This window comes from Balaenoptera physalus (genome assembly GCF_965194825.1).
Source record: "Balaenoptera physalus genome assembly, chromosome: 1".
In the NCBI taxonomy this organism is placed as follows: Eukaryota; Metazoa; Chordata; class Mammalia; order Artiodactyla; family Balaenopteridae; genus Balaenoptera; species Balaenoptera physalus.
The window spans coordinates 195823474-195846042 of NC_138882.1; the positions used below are offsets into that span (position 1 = coordinate 195823474).

Consider the following 22569-nt stretch of genomic DNA (forward strand, 5'->3'; position numbering starts at 1 on the left):
CATGGGCACAGGATGGGAGCTTGTTTGCTTTGAGGAAGGAAAAAACACTCCACCTATGCAAAAAGCGTCGTACTATCCATCCCGCGTTAGACGCGGGGCCTCCTCCGCTTATCCAGACTGGCAGAGACAGGAGGCTGCAAGCCAAAGGGATGGGGCGGCGGGTCCAAGACCCCCGAGTCCTTCCTTACGGCGCCCCGGCTCTGCCCCCAACGCCCGGCACGGCACTCCTGGCGTCCGGGCTGCGGGAGCCCGGGCCGAGCCGCCGTCACCTTCCCTCTCATCCTCGGCAGGAGGGCTCGGAGGTGGAGGCCACACCCCGCAGGCCCGGCAACTCCGGTTCTTCCCCTCCGGCCCCAGCAGCCGCAGTATCTCGAGCCACTTACGTCGCCCCCGCAAACCCTATTTCCGTCGACGGGACAACGTCCCTTCCGCAGTCCCGAAATGCCACTTCCGGCCTCCCGGGACAACGGGCCCCTGACCAGTCCGGGGGGCGACGGGAGTTTGGGCCACGCAGGCGCAGAGGGCCCCCCCCCCCCCGGGGTTGTGGGAAATGTAGTTTTCTAGCCCTCCGCAAGGGACAGGCGGAGCCGGCGAGCCGTGGGAGGAGCTGGGGCGGGGCGCGGGGGGCGGCTCCTCCGGCCGGAAACCGTCGCTTTCTGGGCCGGGTGGGACCTGCATCGACGCGGAGCAGGGCGCCGTGGGGCGCTAGGGGGCGCTGGCCGTGGGAACCAGCGGGCGGCCGCACGCGGGCTGGGGGCCAGTTTAGGTACGGACCGGAAGTGCCTGAGCGCGGCGGCGGAATGGTCAGTTGAGCCTTTCGGTTGCGTCTGGGAAGAGTCGGCGTGAGGCCGCGGCGTGCGGGCTCCAGGGACGGCGGAGGCGGCCGCGGCCGTCTGGGGCTCGGGACCTAAGACCCGAGCGTCGACACCACCCGCGCGGTGGGCGCCTCGGGGTAAAACTAGGTTCAGGGAGAGTCAGTACCTGCCCAGAGTCGCGCAGCTGGGGAGCGGCGGAGGGTTTGAGGGAGGGAGCCGTGCTCGAAGCAGCGTCCTCGTGGTGGGATAGGGTGGTGAGGGAGACGGGGTGCAGGAATCAGGGCGAGACCGGAGTCCCCGGAGTGACCTAGGCGTGCACCTGTGTTCCAGCTCCGCTGAGTGCCTGGGGCCGCCGCCAAGCACAGACCATGTTCATGGTGCGCCTGACCTCCCAGCTGCTCAGGGCTGTTCCCCGGGCAGGTGAGAGGCCCCGTGGGGGCAGATGGGCGGGAGGCGCACCTGGGTTAGGAATATGGGGTCAGCAGCTCAGTCCCCCCCGCTGCTGTGCCTCACCAGCTGGAGGCGGGGCCCGGCCACAAACGACCTCGTAAACGTCCAGATTTCACAGAGGGGAAGTCTGGGCCTGAGAATGTCAGCAGGGCTTCAGGAGGTTCTGCTCCCCAGGCCCGGTGGCCGTGCGTAGGTCATGTAGCCCCACGAGCGGTAACTAACTGTGCCGTTTTGTCTCCTGCAGGTTGCAGTGGGCCTTGGCCTGTCTGCGGGGTGTTGGGCAGGCATGCCTGCAGGCCTCGCTACAGCATGCAACCAATAGGCCCAAGTGGGGTTGCCTCCCTTCCTGACAGGCGGGTCCACATGGAGCTTGAGGAGATGCTGGTCCCCAGGAAGATGTCTATCAGCCCCTTGGAGAGCTGGCTGACCGTTCGCTACCTCCTGCCCAGACTGGACGCTGGGGCCCCAGGGACTGTGTCTCCAGCCCAAGTCTATGAGTGTCCGCCCAGCCAGGGGGGGGAAGGGGTCGCGCAGGGGGGTAAGGAGGTCTGGGACGCGCCCCAGATACAGTGCAAGAACGTGCTCAAGATCCGCCGGCGGAAGATGAATCATCACAAGTACCGCAAGCTGGTCAACAGGACCCGGTTCCTGCGGCGGAAGGTCAGGGAGGGACGCCTGAAACGGAAGCAGGTGAGTGAGGGCCCTCGGCCCAGAGCTGGGCAGGGTGGTTGAGGTGCGTGGCTGTGCCGCAGACCTGTTGGTGGTCCCTCCCTCTGCCCTCGCAGATGAGGTTCGAGAGAGACCTGAGGCGCATCTGGCGGAAGGCAGGCCTGAAGGAAGCCCCCGCAGGCTGGCAGACCCCCAAGATCTACCTGAAGGGCAAATGAGTCTCGTGTGTCTCTCCCACAGCCCTGTTACTGCTGATGACCCGTTGTAATAAAAATTCGGAGAACTTAGCCATCTTTGCTGGCCTGGACCCTCTTCTGCCTGGGGTGAGCTGTCTTGGGGTTGAGGCTGGCGCCAGCGTCTGCTGTTACAAGAGACACAAGGGCTCTGGGTGGCAGATTGGCGGTCCCTTCCCCGAGCTGGCCCTTGTCTTGGTGCCAGGGCTGCAGGAGTGACAGCCTGGCTCTTCACGAACCGGTGCTGTGGGGACACTGAGAAGAGTCCCAGCCTTGCCCCTGAAGAGCACGCAGATGGGAACTGTGCCAAGGGGACCGGCTTGGAGGTTAGGGAGTGCCCCGACGGAGGTGGTGGTGTGATTAGGGTACACGGTTGACCCTCTGTGCAGTCGAAAAACCCGAGCAGAGCTCGTAGTCAGCGCTCCTCTGTGGTGCCAGGTTTAACCAACTATGCATCGTGTGGTGCTGTAAGACCTGTTTATTGGAAAAAAAACATGCGTGCAGCTGGACCCGCACAGTTGAGGGGGCAGAGAGGGCCTCACTGGGGAGATGGGGAGGGGAGGCAGGAAAGACGCCCTGTCCTCAGAGATGATGGCTGGGGTCCTTCAGGTCCTGCTACCTGGGCCTCAAGTGACTCTCTGAGCCGTCCTGCTCAGCTGCAGCTGGGGATCCGTGGCCTGCTGTGGGCTCCTTGGCCTCTGCCACTTTCTGGGGCCCTGAAGGGGGGTGGTGAGGGGCTCACCAGGAAGGGATGGCCCACTCTGGAAGGTTCAGGATCGGGTCGGCTGAGGAAGGGGTGCCGTTTATAGAGCTGGGGAAGCCCAGAGCCTTAGTGTGAGCCAGTGGTCCTCAGATATTCCAGGTTTCTCCTGTGTGGAGGGGAACGTGTTATCGCTAATAGTGGGGGGCCCCTGGGCCTCTGTATCCAGGCTTGGGGGGCTGGACTGCAGGCGGAGGAGCTGGTCAGAGGCCGTGAGTGCGGGTGAGGCTCGTTCTCATCCTCAGCGTCTGCCCTGCTCCTGACGTTGGGTTCAAGGAGGGGAAGGTGGGTACGTCTCTCCTGAGCCCCAGAGTGGCGTCTGCGAGGGGCACAGTTCTGTTGCTGATGCCCCCGACCCGCTTCACACCAGGGCGGTGCGCGCTCCTTGTGTTTTGTCAGAGATGCGTCTGTGGCCTGGGTTGGGTTCCCTGCAGGTCGAGCAGATCTGGGGGCAGGGGGTGTGCTTGGACACGGGCTTCCCAGCATTTCTCCTGGAAGGGAACGGACAGCCCCGATGCTTCAGTGAGCCAGGTGGGCCCCTGTCCTGTGCGTGCCTGCCAGCCGGGTAAGCGGGCTTCTAACCGTGGGGCCTGCCTGAGTCCCTGTCCGTCAGGGGAGATGGGCTCATAGAGTAGCCGTGTGGAGTGGACGTGAGAAGGGTGACGCTGACCCTGACCTGGAGGAGACCAGAGGCCCTTGAGGGCACAGGACTGCTTCTGCGGGTGGCCACTAGGGGGCAGTGATTAGGCTCCTGGCAGCCCTTGGGGTTCCGGCTGAGGACCAGGACACGGGCATCCTTTCTGGGTCTTAGTTTCCTCAACTGTGGGTGGGGCAGGGGTCCCAGGGCCAGGGCCTGGGCCTCAGCAGTGGAGCCTCCCTCGGGTGGAATGGACCATGCCCTCTTGGTGCCAAGTTTGGCCCCAGCTCCCCCAGGCCTCCCAGCAGGGCCTTGGCCTGCCAGTGACGCCCTTGGCTGACGCCCACGGCCGCTGAGCAGCTGCTCCCGGTGTTTCCTTCCAGCACCTCTGCGGGAGCTGCCCCGTGGCTCACCCCACCCTTCCCTGGCTGAGTCTGGAGACAAAGCTCAGCTGGGGCCATGAGTGCTGGGGATGCAACTGGCCGGCCCGTGCAGGGGGGTGCAGACCCAGACGCCTGGAGGCTGCCAGCCGGCAGAGCGCCACAGGGCCCTGGCACCCGGGTCACCTGCTCCAGCCTCCTCCACCGTGAGGTGGGTGCCAGCTGGGGCGCCCCCAGAAGGCAGGCTTCCCACTGGTTCCAGGCCTCGCGACCTCACCATTCCTTCACAACAGTGGTTCTTAAGTGAGCATTCGGCTACATCTGGAGGCAGTTTTGGTTGTCACAGTGGGGGTCACAGTTGGTGGAGGCCGGGGATGCTGTGAAACGCCCTGCAGTGCACAGGGCAGCCCCTGCCCGAGAGCAGGTGGCCCCGGACGTCAGTGGTGCCGTGGTCGAGGCCCCTGATCCTGAGGTCACCGGTCCTGTCGGGTCGGCTCCTGAGCTGGCCCAGCCCCGCTCTGTCTCCTCAGTCCCTGTGCCTTCCCCTGCCTTGCAGGCCCTGCACCTTGGCAGCCCTCTTGCTGCCTCAGCTCGTGTGTGCAGACCTCATCCTGCCCGTGGCTTGGGTGCCTTGGGCCCCAGCCACGATCTCAGGAGGTGGTTTGGGGGTTTATTTTTACTCTGCAGCCCCTCCCGGACCGCAAGGGGCTGCTCCTCCCCTCTTCCCGATGGGGCCTCCACCCTCCCCCAGCTCCTCCTCCCCGTTGCCTCCTGTTCTAGCCCTGGGCGCCCCCTGAGGCGGGGCGCGGAGTGAGGGCCCCTCCTGTGTGATGTGGTTCTGGCCTGTGGTCTGCCCTTAACCCAGAGCAGCGCCTCGGGCTTGGATTCAGCCGGAGGAGGCCCCGGCGAGGGCTCGAGCTGATGGGGGTGGTCTTGGGCCCTGACGGGGATCTGCCTTTTGGACCCAGTGAGGAGACACCTCAGTGAGCTCAGCCGCCACCCCTCGTCCCTGTGCTCCTCCGTGCCTGGGGCACGGCCAGTGTCTTCTGGCCTGGGCGTTCCTGCCCACACAGTGGGCCAAAGAGGGAGCCAGGCAGGCTCAAGCCCTGCGGGAGGATGTGAGGCTGGACGCTGGGCCCTGGGAGGGGCCGGCCCCCTGCCCCAATCAGACGCGCACATACGTGTGCGCCCCCAAACCGCATGCGAACAGCTGTGCTCCCCGCCGTCCACGGAGCCTGCAGGCTGGCGAGGGCGGCAGAGGGCCTCGGCGTGGGGCAGAGGTTGGCCTCACTCCCCTGGCCTGGCCGCGGTCCGCTGAACTTGCCTGGAAGGATGCTGGAACCTGGGGGGACAGAGGAGGCAGGGAACATTCCTCTCCAGGTCTGAATTTTGGAAAAAGCCGCTGAAGGGCTCTTGAGCTGCAGCCCCCAGGATGGGGCGGAGGAGCCCAGACCTGGGTCTGGAGTTAGCCTGAGGGTGGGGGCCGGGAGGCGACAGCCCGTGCTCCCTGTCGGATTCTCTCTAGTGCTGACCTCAGCCTCACAGGGCACTGCTGGGCCATTTTTGGACGAGGAGGCTGAGCTGTGGCATTGGGTCGTCACCTGGGGGTCACACGTCAGCCGTGCAACAGGGCTGGGGCTCGAGTTCACCCCAGCTGAGACTGCCACCTCCCAAAGTGGAGTTCTCTGTGTGGGGTGTGGGCGGCCTGTGCGTATTTTGAGGACCTCTCCCGGCTGAGTAGGCAGGGAAGCACTGCAGACTCAGGTGGGCAGCACCGGGTCGGCAGCCCCCTCGCTTCAGCTGTGCGGTGGCAGCGCCGTCAGGGCCCCTGAGGCCAGCAGGAGGGGAGGCCTCAGCCTGCAGGCTGGGTGGGAGTTGTGACACCTCCGAGGGAGCCTCAAGACTCACGATCGGGGTGAGCCGGGTCGCCGGCATTAATCGTGCCTGTGTTGTGTGGAGTGTAGATTGACCCAGTGAATTTGGGAGCACCGGATAGGGGTGACTGCCCTGTGGCCTGGCACCCCACACCCTCGCCACCCTGGTGTAGGTGATCTGAGGTGCAGGGGAGGAGACTGATTCAGCCGGGAGTCCTGCCGAGTGGACCCGGCCACCCCGAGGGCCCGCTGTGGGTGGAGGAGGCCCCAGAGGCCGCCAAGGGTCTAGCCTGGAGTCCCCAAGGGCTGGGAACACCACAGCCCTCACGTGAACAGGGTCCTCTGGGGCTCAGACCTGGGCGTCCCTGTGAATCCGGGCAAGGGCACCCTCTCCTTTCGCTTTGCTTGTTCTTGTTGGTTTTGTTACTTTGTATTTACAGTTGAATTCTTATTTGTTAATTTGCCGGCCAGGTAGGATCGTACGTGGCCCAGCGTGGAGTTGTCAGTTCCTGCCTCACCTCACCTCACCCACCCCGAGCCTGCCCCAGGGCCGGCAACTTCAGCTCCTCTGCTGGCCTCGGCCTCCTCCAGGTGTAGCCCACCACAGTGTAAATGGCCTCACGGCTCAGCAAGCTTGTATCTCCTTTCTCTTTCAGCTCTTTATCCTCCAGTCTTGTTTTTTCTTTTGTACGTTTTTCTATGTATCACTAACTCAGCTCCAAACTTGCTGACAGAATTTAAAAACTCTCACTTCCGTCCAGCTCCTCGAGTGACTCTTGTTCAGGGGGAGCCGCCCTCCTGGCGCCCTGTCTGGGCTGCCCCGGGCCCTTGATGGCACCAGCAGGGTCTCCCTGGGATACCCTTGGCCTCATCAGCTGGAGCCTCTGTTTCTGGAATGCCGTGTTTTCCTGCCTTGTGGTTTACTTTCTTGTTTTCGTGGAGTACATCCTAGAATGGCTTTCTGAGAAAAGGTGCGTCAGAGATAGATTGTAGAATAAGAATTATGTTTTTAAACAGTTAATAATTGACATGTTTGAGTGATTCCTTTCACCACAGGCATTGTGCTAGGTTCTTTACAGGACTTATGTCACAACAAATCTATAATGAACCTTGTTTGATAAGGGAGGACCCTTAAGTACAGAGATGAACTTGCCCACAGTCACATGGCTGTGAAGCCATGATTCAGCTCTTTTTGACTTCAAAACTTAATTTTTTAAAAAATAAATTTGTTTATTTACTTTTGGCTGCATTGGGTCTTTGTTGCTGTGTGCGGGCTTTCTCTAGTTGTGCCGAGCGGGGGCTACTCTTCGTTGTGGTGTGTGGGCTTCTCATTGTGGTGGCTTCTCTTGTTGTGGAACACAGGCTCTAGGCACGTGGGCCTCAGTAATTGTAGCGTGCGGGCTCAGTAGTTGTGGCTCGTGGGCTCAGTAGTTGTGGCTCACGGGCTCTAGAGCGCAGGCTCAGCAGTTGTGGCGCATGGGCTTAGTTGCCCCGCGGCATGTGGGATCTTCCCAGACCAGGGCTCGAACCTGTGTCCCCTGTCGTGGCACTACATTTTGTTTTCCTCGTGGGTGTCATGTGCTGCCCCTCCTCACTGCCCCTCCTCTGACTCGGTGGCCTGTGAGTTGGGGGACGTGAGTGTCTGTGTTCACGTGACTGTAACCATAAAAGGAGACACTGTCACTGCTTTTCCTTCCCTGTGAGTTTTTGTTTTCCCTGGAATCAGTAATTGTGTTGTTTTTTTTTTTTCTTTCTTTTCAGTTGCTTTAGTTTTCTGTGCCCTCATCACAATTTCAACACCAAGTTCTCAGCCCAACTCCCAGAAACAGCTGAGGTTCGTTCATCTCAGAGTGAAGTCTCTTCCTGGACTTCTTGCCTGTCCAGCTGGCTGTTCGCCCATCACATCTGGGCCCAGCTTTCACCCTGGGGATTCTCGCAGACTCTCTGCTCCCCTGATCCCTCGTCTTCCCTTTTCCTTCCCTTTTTTTTCCCTTCATTTTTTACTTTTTTTTTTCCTTTTTCCTTACCTTACTTTGAAAGAGCATATCCTCCAGTCTCCTGCGGAAAGAAACACAAGAGAAAATTTTGAAACCTTGCAAATCTGCAGACATCTTTATTGGATCCTGTTTCCTGGTTCACAGTTTGGCTGGATATGGAATTCTAGGTTGGAAATTATTTCCTATAAAACCCTGTAGGTGTCACTCTGTTGTCTTCTGGTTCCCAGTGTTGCTGTTGAGAAAATTGAACCCAATTTGAGTCCAGAGCCTTTGTGATTTTCTCTCTCGAAGCTCCTCTTTTCCTTCACTGGTGGAGACACTCCCAGTGACATATATACTTTGGTGTGGATCTGTTTTCGCCCCCACGGGAGCCCATTTCAATCTGGAAACTCCTAACCTTCTGGGATTCAGTTTTGGGACCTTTTCTCAAACCGTTTTGTTGTCATTTCCTCCACTCTTTCTTCTCTTTTTCTGAAACTCCTGTTTTTTGGATGATTTTCTCTTCTATATTCTATCTCATTGGCATCTTCAACATTTTCTTCTAATCCATTTAATGAATTTTTTTCATTTCTGTTACCTTCTTAATTTCTAAGAGACTTTTGATTTTTGAGTGTTTTTAGTGGTGCCCTGTTTATGTTTCATGGGTGTGGTGGCATCTCCTTGTGGGGATGTTAATGCTACATATTTTCTCTGCCCCCCACCGCCAAGTCTAGTTTCTGTTTCTCCCAAGTGCGTTCCTCTGTTGACTTTGGCCTCTGTTTCCCACGTCAGTGGGCTTCCTCTGGTGGCACTTGGCTGTGTGCTTATGTTTGAGAGTGAGGTCTACCAACCAAGACCCCCAGAAGTGGCTCTAAGTGCCCTCCCCCACTTCTGGTGGGAGCCAGGACTCTTTGGAGACATGGCTAGTTCCTGGTAAGGTTGCCAACTTCAGCAAATAAAAATACAGGCCCCTAATTAAATCTGAATTTCAGATAAACAACAAATAATTTCTCAGTATGTCCTGTGCGATGTTTACCTGGAAACCCTAACGCCAGGCCTGTGGCAGGAAGCGCACGAGAACCTGCTGTGTCTCTTCATGTCAGAGGCCACGGGAGGCGCCAGGAGGGTGCAGAGGGCTTCACTGGCCAAAGATGGGACAATATGAGGGCTAAAGCACACGAAGCGTGTTGAGACCCGTCCACACTGGGCTGAAGCACACGAAGCGTGTGAAGATGTGTCCACACTGGGCTGAAGCACAGGAAGCATGTTGAGACCCATCCACTGGGCAGCCTTGGAGGATAGAGGCCCAAGTCCCAGGGTCTTGGCTGAGATTCTGTTAGGTTCTTGGGCCGTATGACTGGGGACATTCTCTGAGCATTTTAGTATAACTCCCTGTCTTCCTGGAAACCAAAATAATGTATATTGATTATAAAGCTCCCATGCTGATGGCTTAAATAGACTAATGCATGCTTTCATAGATTTAAAATAGAGAACATTAGATTTCCAGAAAGAAAAAAGGAATTGAACTTCTAATGCTTTAGAAGTGTTCACCCTTTTAAAAAAAAGTCATTTTCTTGCAGAATCCACAGCTAAAAAAATAAAACCTGGGACAATTGTTGATCGTTGGATAAGAAGCAGAGAGATGTGAATTCTGGCAGAGAGCAAATATTGCCAAGGAGACTACGTCATATAAACATTAATATTGTTTAAATGTTGGGCTGGAAAATGTGGAGTTTAACAACTTGTATTAGAAAAAGTTCAAGTAATTTTTTTTTTTAAGAATCAATTTTATTTATTTATTTTTGGTTGCGTCAGGTCTTCATTGCTGCACGCGGGCGTTCTAGTTTCTAGTTGCGGTGAGCGGGGGCTACTCTTTGTTGAGGTGCGTGGGCTTCTCGTTGCGGTGGCTTCTCTTGTTGCGGAGCATGGGCTCTAGGCACGTGAGCTCTAGAGCGCAGGCTCAGTAGTTGTGGCTCACGGGCTTAGTTGCTCCGCGGCATGTGGGATCTTCCCGGGCCAGGGCTCGAACCCGTGTCCCCTGCATTGGCAGGCGGGTTCTTAACCACTGTGCCACCAGGGAAGTCCCCATCATTCACTTTTTAGCACTTCCTTGCTTTTCAGCACTCCAGGCTTATCTCGTGTTCCCTCCCGCACCCTAAGACCAGCCATTTCTCCGAGGAGCCCTGGTTCCTTGTATCGGAAATGGTCTTAGAAACCATTTTGATCTGGAGCTGGGTGTGCTCACTGCTTTTGGGCCTTCTCAGATGACAGAGCCGACCACGCATCCACACACCTAAAACTGCTGCCGCAGGCGTCCGCCTTTATTTGTGTTACGCTGAACGTGACTTCACGCAGCGTCTCCAGCTGTGATCCTGACCTCGTGGGTCATCCCAGCCCCTCTCTTGCTTTTCTGTAACCTGTCACCTGATTGTCTGGTCCACGTCCCCTACGGCAGTATCAGAGCTGATAAACCACAGCCGGTGGGAAACACCGTGTCAGCTCAAGCACAGTGCTGCGTGCAGGCCCTCTGCCTTTAGTCACAGGCTCTGCTCACTCCCGAGGCCCTCAGGTTGGTACTTCCACACCCCTTCAGTGATGTTACCCCGTTGGTGAGTCAGCCAGATTTCTTGGCCACATTCTGATTACCTGACCACCTAAATGAGTTGTTTAGACTTCTCACACGTTAAGATTCCCTCTTTGTGCCATGCAGTTCATTGGGTTTTGATAAACGCATGGTGCTGTGAATCCCCCTAACGGTGGATCGTACAGAACAGTTTCGTTGCTCTGAAAAATCCCCTGTGCTCCACCTCTTCATCCCTGCCCCCGGGTTGTGGTTTTAAGGTGCTTGTTATGCAGCAGATATCTGGAGCATTTCTAAAGATACTGAAATTCACAAAGAGCGATTACAGAAATAGTGGGTTACTATCTAAAAATATTCATTCTTTGTCCAAATTACGTCTAATTTGGATGGTAAAGTTAAAACATACGTTGTGTGATATATACAGTTAACGTAAGCTAAAGCTCTCTGTTTAAATTTGTCAATAACAATATAAATATTTGTGTACTTATAATAAACATTCATAGAGAGGTATATCAACATCATTAAGTGGAGAAAGTGTATATATTATGTAATAAAGAGAAAAAGAGTTGTCTTTTACATGCACAGCATATTCTAAACAAAAAGAAAAGCTGTTGTTTCCTCTGCTGGGTCAGGGAGTGTATTTCTCTCCCCCAGTCTTATCCCCCTTTGGGCCCTTGTCCCCCTCAAGTTCCCACCACGACTTGACTCTCTTTTACCAGATGGTCCTTGTTTCTAAGATGGCAAACGCTCCCAGTAATCATTCAGTGCTGTGCTTGTTTTAGATGTTGTTACCTGGATTAAAACTCTAGCCAAGATGATCATCATTTCTTGTGTGTGGTCAACAGTGACGATGTGCCTGCCCCAAATTCAGGCCTGAGATCCAGACTTCGAAAAACTGACAACGTGTCTTAAACCTCACCTGTCTCTGGGGTTCCCCCAGACCGCCATTGGCAACACAAGGCCTCCTCCCTTGGGTAAAATGAAGAACAGTGCAGACAATGGAATATATTTATTACTGCCATATTTAACCACCTCTTCGCAAGTTTGGAAGCCCCCCTGTTTACGAAGCCCGTAATATGGGAAAGTCAGACTATTTATACACAAAAGGAATGTTGTTATGACTGTGTTGGAGCAACTTTGCGATCTCGCGTCGGCGGGAAGCTGCCACGTTCGCGTGCGCGGCGAGGATGGCTCTGATTGCTGTGTTGTGAGGCCCTCCCCGCCAGTACCTGCAGGTCGGAAGGCTCTGTGAGGTAAACACACTCTCATGACTGAATCCTGGGGAAGTACGTGACACCTTAAAAGAGATTCTGCTCTCTGGCCTTTGGACATTCTGTGCGGCCGGGCGGCAGCGGTGGCTTCCCGGGGGCCGTCTCCGGGGTCCCTGACTGTTGACGCGACAGGAAACAGCCTCACCAGACAGGCAGACACTTGCCACACTGTCCCCAGGGGCCAGGTCAGGGCCGGGGGCCCCTGTGCACCAGAAGCAGATGACCCGGAACTTGCAGTCCGGCCCGAGTCCACAGGGCAGGCAGGGGAGTTGGACGTGTCTCGCTGAGGTGGTGTGGGCATGAGACAGCACAGGCTGTAACGAAGTGTCTGTAAACGGATCTCATTCAACTGGCCCTCAGAGTTCAGGAGAAAATATCACAAGAAACTCTTAGTACAGATGTGAAGCCAGTGATTCTTCAGAAAAACTGAAAATTCTGTGGGAAGTGATGGAAGGAAACCGCTCAGGACGGTGGTACCCGAGGGGTGGCCCTGGGTCCAGTCGGGACCGGGAAGCTCGGGGAGTCTGGTGGTTGGTTCACCCCCACTTCTCCCACCCCCCTAACCCCGACAGCAGAGGAGTCCTTGGGCTGGCAGGCTGGCGGGCAGGGCAGGTGGGCGCCCTCCAGGCTGCAGGGTCGAGGGCGTTGGTGGCCGTGCCGAGGGCCGCAGGGAGGCCGGGTCAAGGCCTCGGGGTGGCTGAGGGACTGTGTTGTGGGCAGGACACCGCGGACCTCCCTCCCTCCCGTGGCTTCCCCCACACCCTCTGTGGGGAGCTCGAGCCCCTCTTCATAAAGCAGAGCTGCTGAGAGGAGCCTCGGTGTCGCCAGAGCCTGTGGGGAAGGGGTTCCCTCGCTGAAGCGTCGCGTTTAAAGGTAAATCTCCTTGGTGAGGCGCCAGGGACCCGGGGCGCCCGTCCATGTGGAAGCAGCGCTCGCGGCCCCCAGGAAGCCGGCCTGATGGCTGCTCTAAGCTTGTCAGCCCTGGCCTGCCCGAGGCGCCAGCAACCAGCTGGACCTGGGGACTTTGTGACAGCTCCCGCAGTGAAGGCACCACGGGTGAAATCTGCTAGGAGTCAGTCTGTGGTCCTCGATTCCTGGCTGCAAAATTGATGAATCGTTAAGGACGATAAGGAAGCACTTCTGGCGTGATGGGAGAGAAGAAAATACAGAGGCCAACCTTGGAGCCTGAGGTCATGGTTCGAGTCTATGACCCATACAAGCCGGCCGGCGCCCCTGCACCTTCACGAACAGAATGAGCCAAGCAGGGGGGACGCAGGCAGGCCTCGGAGGCGCTGCGGGCTCAGTTCCAGGCCACCGCAGTCATGCGAGGCACACAAACTTTTTGGTTTCCCAGCGTGTATAAAAGTGATGTTTAAACTGTAGGCTATTAAGTGTGCCATAGCATTATGTCTAAAAAACGTACATGCCTTAATTTTTTTTAAAATTTATTTATTTGTTTATTTTTGGCCACGTTGGGTCTTCGTTGCTGCGCGTGGGCTTTCTCTAGTTGCGGCAAGCGGGGGCTACTCTTCGTTGCGGTGCGCGGGCTTCTCATTGCGGTGGCTTCTCTTGTTGTGGAGCTCGGGCTCTAGGCGCGTGGGCTTCAACAGTTGTGGCAACAGTTGTGGCACGCGGGCTCAGTAGTTGTGGCTTGCAGGCTCAGTAGTTGTGGCTCGCGGGCTCTGGAGCGCAGGCTCAGTAGTTGTGGCGCACGGGCTTAGTTGCTCCGCGGCATGTGGGATCGTCCCGGACCAGGGCTCGAACCAGTGTCCCCTGCGTTGGCAGGTGGATTCTTAACCACTGCACTACCAGGGAAGTCCCATAATTTTTTTTTTTAATTTTACATGCCTTAATTTAAAACTACTTTGTCTCTAAGAAATGCTAACCATCATCTGAGGCTTAAGCGAGTCAGAATTTTTGCTGGTGGAAGGTTTGAAATAATGTGAGAACTACCAAAGTGTGACACAGAGACATGAAGTGAGCAAACGCTGTTGGGAAAATGGCACTGATAGACTTGCCTGACACAGGGTCACCCCAAAACTTCAGTTTGTGAAAAGGGCAGGGTCTGTGAAGCGCAGTACAGTGAGGGGTTCCTGAACCCTGTTAATGCCACGCAGGAAACCACTGATGTGGGTTTGACCACGACCGCTAAAATCCTTGATCTTGGCTCCCTGACATTTTCTCAGGATAAAAGGGCTGGCCCATGAAATAATGGATCTATATTTCCAGATTTTCTCGTCTGTATTTTCGAATCAGCGTCTCAGTGGACTGATGATCTCCCAGCCTCTGTCTGACCTGTGGTCTCCACCGGAAGGAGAAGAGAGCCTCCACGGGACACCCGGCTCTTCGGACACGGGGCCTGCAGAGCCTCTGCCTCACCGGGTGAGCCCCGGCACCGGGCAGGCCACCAGGTCCCCAGAAGAAGGACCAACACACTCACAAGTGACCTGGTGCTTCTACGAGACCTGGTGAGAATGAGCAGAAAAGCAGCGTGAGGGGGAAATGGCGAGTGCCGTGGCCTGTGACACGGCACCACGCTCTGGCCTCACCTCGTGCTGATGATGGTGGGTCAGTGCAGCTCCCGAGGACACCCCGGGGACCCTGCTGCTCAGCGACCCACCCACAAGCCAGTCCCTAACGAGGCACCATCCCTGAGACCTGTGCTTTTGTCCTTTTAAGTCCTGCCCCTGCTTTGCTCAGGGAGACAGTCGCATTTGTCTCCTGTTGCTGCATCAAAAATCAACACAAATTCAGCAGCTTCCCACAACGTGTTCATTACCGCGTGGCTTGCATGGGGCACGCGTCTGGATGTGAGTTTGCTGGGAGTTCGGCCCAGGGTCTCACCAGGTGAAACCTGTGTCGGCAGGGCTGCGTCCTCACCTGGGGTCCTCTTCCAGGCTAATCTGGTGGGTGGCATAATCCGTTCCTTGCGGTTGTAGGACTGAGATCCATTTTCTTCTTGCGGGGGCGGGGGTGTGGGGTGGTGGTGGCTGGGGCCTCAGGGTTTTGCACTTGGTCAACCCCATGGGCCCTTTCACAGCCCAGCGGGGCGAGAGAAGCTGAGGCTTTTCAGCTGCCTAGATGCATACTCTGACTCAGGGAGCAACTTGCAGTCACGTCTGTCACGTGGGTGCGAAGGGCTATCCCGCCGAGGTTGGTCACACTCTTGGGGAGGAAACGGGCTGGGTGCCCTGGGGAGCATCTCAGAACTCTGTCCATTTCCCTGGTGTGTTCGTCTAAATCCTGACAGCTCTAAACTAACCATCTTGGCGTTTCCTGCATCACCAGACCACATCTCTCCCGCACGTAAACCCCCTTAGGCCTCATCGTAGTTCACGTGAGAGCCCAGCACGCTCTCCCTTACCCGGCAGGCAGCTTCCTGGGCCCCAGCCTAGCTATTCACTTGTGGGTGTGGGTCCCCGAGAGGCTGTCCTGGTTGGTCTGGCGGAGGGAGCCCCTTACCTGCTTTAATCTCGCCGTGTTTAAAATGACCTTATTCATCAGCAACTGGGTCTGCAGGCTGCCTGCTCTCTAACAGCTCCAAGAGGGCAGGAGCTTGGCATCCGGTGCAGTGCTGAATCCCAGTGCCTGGCACACAGTAGGTGCGCAGCGTTTGCTGAATGACAGCATGTGTAAACACGTGTCTGTGTGTCTGGTTGTGCCTCTGAGTGCCTGTGGTTTCTCCTCCCAGTGATCCTGGCTGCCTGGAATGTCCGGGTCCCCAGGATTGGAGCCAGAGTCTGAGTCTCAGTCTCAGTGGGGGTCGCTGGCTGACCCGCCTTGTCTGGCCTGGACTCCTAGGAGAGGGGATGTGGGTCCAGGGCTCTGGTCCGGCTAGGGCTGGGCTGGAGCTCAGGAGGACCACAGTGATGTTGCGGTGGCCGTTTAGTTCCGGTCTGTTCTCTCCTGGGCCTCTTCTCATCTGCGGCTATTTCCTGCCAAGGACCGGGGAGGTGGGCTCAAGCAGAGGGAACAGGATGGGGCAGGGAGGAGGGGTTTGCAGCCTTCCCCTGCCCTGTCCATCCTTGCCCAGGGGTGCCAGGAGTGTGCTTCCTCCTTCAGACTTCTGCACTGGGGCTGAGCCGAGGGCTGGATCTGCGATGCCAGGAATCCACCGACCTCCACGCAGGGCTGAGACAGGGAGGGCTCTGCAGGGAGTTTAGGGTGTGGCCCGGGTGCTTCCAGGCTCCTAGCTCAGCGCTGGGAGCTGACCCCACTCCCCTTGCAGACTGAGGGGCCGGACCTGGGCCGTCTCTGCCTCCCTTCAGCCCTGCCTGGACACCTTCCCTCTGAGGAGGACAGACAGCCTGGCCGCCAGAGGCAGGAACAGAGGCCCGACATGGAGCAGTAGAGCGGTCGAGGCCTATGGAGAGAGACAGACAAGGGCGGGGGCGCAGAGGAGGGAGGAGGGCTGGGAAGGAGGCCACCAGCGCTAATATAAACCAGTTAGAAAAACAGGAGGAGAGGCCAGGCCTCAAGGCCAGCCAGGCAGGGCTTGTTTATCCAGAATGAAAGGCCCTTGAGGAGCTGGGGGTGGGGTGCGGAGACAAGTCCTGATTCCAGTTTGGAAAGGGGGCTCCGCCTCCCAGGGCCTGGATCCTGCTGAGGAAATGGGTCCGTTAGGTTGGGGGTGGGGCGCCCTCACAGCCCTGTGTCCTCCCAGCCGGTCCTACCTGTTGTCAACCCTCATTCCCTCTTGCTGCAGTAGCTGCAGCCTCCTCCCCTTGCCCGGAGCCCAAGAGTCTGGCTGGGCTGGGCTCCTTGCTTGTCTGAGGACTTGGGGACCAGGGCAGGGTTCAAGAGTGAGACTCCAGCCCACCAGGGCCTGGGGCCTGTGACCATAATTCAGTCCAAATGGGCAGTCCAAAAATGCACCGTGGGTTTTTGTGGTAGTTTGGTGGATTTTTTTTCTTTTTTTTTTTTTTTGAGGTTTGCTTAACTAGAAAGAGTGGGTTTGATACACGGTGCATGCTCTGTTATTTCACATTTGTTTACGTGACTTTGTAAGTTTTCCCAGAGCTTCAAATTTGTGCCTTCTGTTGGGAAGGCTCCCATACCCTCCTTCATTTCCTCCCCTCTGGGAGGGGCGGGGGGTGATCCTGGCAGCACCGTACCCGGGTCTGGGTGGTGTTTCTGCTCTTGATGGTGAGCAGATGGGGTGGGGCACCAGGACAGGGGGTCACCGGCTCCCCGCTCAGCTCTCAGGCGCCTCACCCCTCATCCCCCTGGCTGGCTGAAGATGACTGATGAACAGCAGTGCCCTCATGCTCTCCGGAAGGGGACCCCTGCCTCCCCAGGGCCCGTGCGACTCTTATCCCCACCTCACAGTTGAGGAAATGCAGCCCCCAGAGGCGAAGGGTCACCACAGGGCCAACGGGAAGACCTGGTGGTCTGGCAGCCTGGGGTCCTTGGGGTCAGGCCCAGGATGCCTTTCTGCTGGCCTGCAGTGGGGGGATGCCTTGGCCCGTGTTCCCTTACAGAGGTGCTGGTGAGGAGATGCTCCCCCCAGAACCCCAGACATGCAGTGGCCCCAGAAGGGCTCCGTATGTATGTCACAGACACCCACAAGGCATCTGGGGCCATACCCTCAGGCCCCCCTGCCCCTTCTGGGCTGGGCTACTGCCACCTTCTCCAGGACCCAAGCCAGAGTGACTCCCCTCACCCTTGGGAACACAGTGGCCAAGGCCTGACACCTCCCACCAGGCCGGCCAAGGACCAAGGACCAAGGACCGGGGGAAGGCGGGGAGGCCAAGGGGCCGGGCAGGAGCGGAGGGGGGCGGTCTGCTCCGTGATGTCACAGCGGGTGCTGTGGAGGGGGAGGGGGAGGGGGCCGGGCTGTTTTTCTGGAGAGTTAGAGCCTGAGTGAGACAAAGCGCCGGCGGGCCAGGCGGGCCAGGCAGGCGCCATGGAGCTGCGGGCCCGTGTCCTGCTCTGGAAACTTGTGCTTCTGCAGAGTGAGTTCGGGTGTGGGGGCGGGATCGGGGGGCAGGAGCCGCCGGTGGGTCTGAGCCCGAGCCCAGGGTTGGGGGGGGGTGCCTCAGCCGGGAAGGGGTGGGTCTGGGGGCCTCAGAGGGAGCTGCTCACCACGAGAAGGCTCCCAGGACGTGGAGTTGGTGAGGCCTCAGGTCAGGTCCCACAGAACTTCCCCTCACTGGACGCTGGAGACGGGCCGGGCAGGGAGGGAGGCCAAGGCGGGGGCTCCTCCTGGGGTCCCTGGCGCCCCCCACTTCTCTGGGACGCCCCTCAGGCCTGTGCTTCTCTGTTGTCAGGAGGGGAGTGGGTGGGGGACTGAGGGGGGCTCGCAGGGTCTGCTCCCAGGCCCCTGAGCTCACCCCCCCACCCCACCCCTTCCGGGCTGGCCTGCTGACCCGGCACATTCCTCCATCCGGCTGGGCACCCGGCCACATCTCTGGAGCAGGAATTTGGTGTGTGGGGTGGCAGATGGTGGGGTCACTCCGCACTTCCAGCCTTCTCGTGCTTCAGACCTCTGCCCTTCGGGAAGGCCGAGGGGGCTGCTGGGTGGGGCGCCAGCCGTCTGAAGACCCTGGAGGGCTTGTGCGGCATGGCCCCGGGCAGGTGCCACACCGGATATGCATGTGCAGAAGCCCCGCAAACCAGCCCGAGGTGTCAGGTGCTGGTGCTCTTGTGGCCTTGCTGCAGTGATGGTTAGGGTGGCCGCCATTCCTGAATGTGGCGCTTGGTGACAGGCACACATCCAGAGCTGGCCTGGCCCCACCACTCACCCGCAGCCTGGGCAGGTGGCCATGAGGATTAAGCGGGGGCCTGGGAGAGGTGGGGGGAAGGAGACCCCCGCCTCTGCCCCCCTGGCTTCTCTGGATTTACCCCCACCTGTTAAGAGGGTGTCCTTAGCACCGACCTCAGCGAGGACTATCGAAGGGGCCCAGGGAGCCAAGTGGGGGCCGGTTCGGGTGGGTGACCCCTCCCCAGTATGACTCTTGCTTCCTCTCCTTCCAGGCTCTTCTGTCCTTCTGTCCTCAGGTTAGTGACCACCCTCCCCTGGGAACCCTTGCTAGCCCCACCCTGTACCTGTCCCCTTGGGTCTCACCCCTCCCGCGGTCACTTCCCCTCTCCACCAGGGCCAGCCGGGCCCGCGACCCCCGGCAGCTCCGTGGTGTCCGAGTCTGCAGTGAGCTGGGCAGCCGGCGCCCGTGCGGTGCTGCGCTGCCAGAGCCCGCGCATGGTGTGGACGCAAGACCGGCTGCACGACCGCCAGCGCGTGGTCCACTGGGACCTCAGCGGCGGCCCGGCCGGCGGCCCCGCGCGCCGACTCGTGGACATGTACTCGGCGGGCGAGCAGCGCGTGTACGAGCCGGGCGACAGCGGCCGCCTGCTGCTGACCCCCTCCGCCTTCCAGGACGGCAACTTCTCGCTGCTCATCCGCGGTACGGCCCGAGGGACCGAGCGGGGGCGGGGCTGCGGGAGCGCGGGCGAGGCCGCGGAGCTCATCGCTGGGTTCCCCCGGTCCGGTCCGTAGCGGTGGAGGAGACAGACGAGGGGCTGTACACCTGTAACCTGCACCACCATTACTGCCACCTCTACGAGAGCCTGGCCGTGCGCCTCGAGGTCACCGACGACCGTGAGTGTGCCCCCACCCCCGCCTGTGCGCTCCCACCCCCGTCCCGCTCCCTCCGGGCCCCCTGCCGGCCCGGGGTCCCTGACCGGCCTCGCTCCCCCAGCCGGGGCCGCCGGCGCGCACTGGGACGGCGAGAAGGAGGTGCTCGCGGTGGAGCGCGGCGCGCCCGCGTTGCTGACGTGCGTGAACCGCGCGCACGTGTGGACCGACCGGCACCTGGAGGAGGCGCAGCAGGTAGTGCACTGGGACCGGCAGCCGCCCGGGGTGCCGCACGACCGCGCGGACCGCCTGCTCGACCTGTACGCGTCGGGCGAGCGCCGCGCCTACGGGCCGCCCTTCCTGCGGGAGCGCGTGGCGGTGGGGGCGGACGCCTTCGCGCGCGGCGACTTCTCGCTGCGCATCGACCCGCTGGAGCCGGCAGATGAGGGCACCTACTCCTGCCACCTGCACCACCACTACTGCGGCCTGCACGAGCGCCGCGTCTTCCACCTGAAGGTCACCGAGCCCGCTGCCCGGCCGCCCCCGCGGGACTCGCCGGGCAACGGCTCCAGCCACAGCGGCGCGCCCGGCCCGGGTGCAGGAGGCACGTCTGCGGCCCCCTCCGGCCCCAAATCAGGGACTCCAGCGTTGCGGGGGGAGGGCCCCGCGGGCTGAGGCTGGCCCGGGTCGGCGCGCTGCGCGCCCCCTGACGCGGTCCCCGCCCGGTCCCCGCAGACCCCACGCTGGCGCGCGGCCGCAGCGTCATCAACGTCATCGTGCCCGAGGGCCGGGCCCACTTCTTCCAGCAGCTGGGCTACGTGCTGGCCACGCTGCTGCTCTTCATCCTGTTGCTCATCACCGTCATCCTGGCCACCCGACAGCGCCGCCGCGGAGGTGAGCGGGGGGTGGCGGGGGCTCGCGACGCCGGGGCTGAGGCCAGCGCTAGGAGGTCTTCCCCGGCCGGAGGCGGGACTTGGGGCGCAGTGGCCCGAGCAGAGGGCCCCATGAGCCTCGTTGCCTGGGCTGGGGGGGCTGGGGAAGGGGGAGGCTGCCCCCAACACGACTCTCCCTCCCCAGGCTACGAATACTCCGACAAGAAGTCCAAGTCCAAGGGGTGAGTGCCCCTTCCGGCTCTCCCGGGGACCAGGCAGACCTGCCCACCGCTCTAACCTCCCACCACCCTCCCGCTTCCAGGAAGGATGTGAACATGGTGGAGTTTGCTGCGGCTGCCAGGGACCAGGCTCTTTACAGGAGGGAGGACATCCGACTAGGTGAGGGAGACCAAAGGGACAGACTGTGGCTCCCAGGCCTGGGGTGAGGGAGGCACGTCTCTGAGGCCTCACCCTGCCCTCTCCCTGCACCAGGTTACAAAAACAATCTCCTGAAGGAGAGGGTTGAGCTGTCCCACAGCCCCCTGCCCGCCAAGAGCATCGACTTGGACAAAGGTGAGCTGAGGTGCGGGGGGAGACCCCTGCCCATCTCAGAGCTGGGCTGTACCTCTTGCCACCCACTCAGAGCCCCAACACACCAGGCAGCCCTGCGGGCAGGAGTCCCCTGCCACCTCAGTGCTCCAGAAGTCCCTGGGCAGTCCTGATGGTAGTCTGCCCTGTTTCCCCCGCAGCAGAGGGGCAGAGGGCAGACACCCGCCTGTCCCCTTGGCTTCCAGAGTTCCGGAAGGAGTACTGCAAATAAGGCGACCCCGGGCTCCTGGCTGGGCCAGCAGCTCTGCCAGCTCTTGTCTGTCCACCTCGGAAGACTCTTCCTGCCCCCTATGCAGCTCACCTGGCCCCCCTTCCAGCGGCTGGTCCCGCTGTCCTGGAACTTGGCCTGGACTGGTGCAGGGTGAGGCTGCCTCCAGACCCCTCTTGGGGGCCACCGGATCCTCATATGCGATCGTGGGCTCCTTAGGACTCTGCTGGCACTGCGGCCGGGCCCCTTCAGCAGCCCTCGGCCGGTGCTCTTCCCTCCTCGCATGGCCAAGACCCCGCTGATGTTCACCAGTCTCTCAGGCTCTCCTGGCCTCTGCCCACTGGGGCCTGGGAGCCCCACCTCTGCAGGGAGAGGGGCGTGAGGGGGCTCAGTGGGGATTCTTGGAGCTGGGGTCAGCCTCAGGCCTGGCACTCCCACCCCTTCCTTGCCCCGTCCTTAGGGGAGCTGCCTGCCAGCTCCCCTCAACGGCACCCCGAGTTACGCTGCCAGGCTGTCTTGGGCTCTGCATGGTAACCCGAGGACCGTGCACTCCAGGCCCAGGGCTAGTGTCCCTCTGTGCTGCGTCCGGCTTCCTGGGGCCCCCTCTCTGCTTTCCACCCTGCTTCAGCCCTGTTTCCAGCAAGCTGCCTTGACAGTCACTAGGCTCCATGTGATTTCTGATCCTGACTCCCTTCCCTCGGCCCCTCCTTGGGCTGGAGTCTGGGGGTGAGGCCTCATTTGACTCTGTTCTGGCTGAGGACAGGAGGGGGTGTGAAGATGGTTTTAGAGTGGCCAGTGCTGCCACTCCTGACACCCCACATTTGCTCATCCTGGGGAATTGCTATCATCTCAATAAAGACCACATCTGATTTTAGACTTGGCCCCAGGTATGCCTCTACAGCTCTCCTCCATCTCCCCGGGGGGCAGAGTCTGGCCCTTGGGGACCCCCAAGTGTTCTCCTTCATCTGAAGTCCTACTGTCATCACCCATTCCTTTGGGTGGGAAGTCTGGGTCTGGGTGTCCTGAGAAGGGCAACATCAGAGCTGATTGTGTGTACTTACTCCTGGTTGTGAAGCAGTTTCAGATCCTCTTCTGAGGGTTTATTGGACGTGAGAGAGGGGAGCATGTTGGTGGACGTGAGGACAGAGGGCAGACTGTATTAGTTCAGTCCTCTGAGAAGAGAAGCAGATGCCAGGATGGGCTCAGTGAGTGAGGAAAAAGGGGGAGGAAGCAGGTAGCGGGAGAGCCCTCAGAGGGGTGCCAGCAGGACAGGAGGGGGAGGGAGGGGAGCTGCGGTAGGAAGAAGCCTGTTTCTCCAACCCTGACCCCATCCTCCAAGGCCCTCAGGGACAGCAGGGGGCAGGAGGGGGCGACTGTCACCCTAAGTTGGAAAACCCAGAGCGATGGGCTGAGATCATGACCTGCCGAATGAGGAAGCACAAGCCACCCACACGGGGCGGGGGGGGGGGGGGGGCGGTCCACAGGTGGCTCCCTCTGCACCCGAGCTCTCACCTGGGGGAGGTGAAACCCCGGGGTCGTTTTGATGAAGGCCCAGTTTCAAGCCCTCACACAAAGAAATAGAGTCATGAAATGTGTTCCTTACAGATCCAGGGGGGTGTGTGTGCTCGGGGAGCCAGGGGAAGGGCAGTCCTCCATCCAGG

At 59.6% G+C, this 22569-nt stretch overlaps 2 protein-coding genes and 1 long non-coding RNA gene across 15 annotated transcripts; 2 read left to right on the forward strand and 1 right to left on the reverse strand.

Annotated features, from left to right (window-relative positions):
- Positions 1–677: 677 nt before the first annotated feature.
- AURKAIP1 (aurora kinase A interacting protein 1) lies at positions 678–14399 on the forward strand. Of its 9 annotated transcripts, none has more exons than XM_082418364.1 (4): positions 678–803; positions 1146–1235; positions 1510–1955; positions 13876–14399. In XM_082418364.1, exons 2-4 carry the CDS (start codon positions 1184–1186, stop codon positions 14116–14118), a joined length of 741 nt encoding a protein of 246 aa, XP_082274490.1. In that variant the 5' UTR covers positions 678–803; positions 1146–1183; the 3' UTR covers positions 14119–14399. The 9 variants fall into 9 exon arrangements, with proteins under 9 accessions (XP_082274490.1, XP_082274494.1, XP_082274493.1 ...); XM_082418363.1 differs by having other exon boundaries at positions 742–938; XM_082418362.1 differs by having other exon boundaries at positions 745–952.
- LOC309640154 lies at positions 13974–18173 on the reverse strand. 3 transcript variants are annotated; one of them, XR_014252071.1, is made up of 3 exons: positions 17731–18008; positions 15109–16245; positions 13974–14111 (listed from the first exon to the last, which is right to left on the reverse strand). It is a non-coding gene; the product is annotated as an uncharacterized lncRNA (long non-coding RNA). The 3 variants fall into 3 exon arrangements; XR_014252072.1 differs by having other exon boundaries at positions 14027–14111; positions 14527–16245; XR_014252073.1 differs by lacking the exon at positions 13974–14111 and adding an exon at positions 18015–18173 and having other exon boundaries at positions 14551–16245; positions 17731–17905.
- Positions 17456–21782, forward strand: MXRA8 (matrix remodeling associated 8). Of its 3 annotated transcripts, none has more exons than XM_082418163.1 (10): positions 17456–17600; positions 18622–18645; positions 18744–19049; positions 19142–19243; positions 19344–19823; positions 19955–20113; positions 20297–20333; positions 20414–20490; positions 20584–20664; positions 20841–21782. In XM_082418163.1, the coding sequence occupies exons 1-10, from the start codon at positions 17552–17554 to the stop codon at positions 20909–20911; spliced, it is 1386 nt and encodes a 461-aa protein (XP_082274289.1). In that variant the 5' UTR covers positions 17456–17551; the 3' UTR covers positions 20912–21782. The 3 variants fall into 3 exon arrangements, with proteins under 3 accessions (XP_082274289.1, XP_082274290.1, XP_082274291.1); XM_082418164.1 differs by having other exon boundaries at positions 20844–21782; XM_082418165.1 differs by having other exon boundaries at positions 20886–21782.
- The last annotated feature ends 787 nt before the right edge of the window (positions 21783–22569 follow it).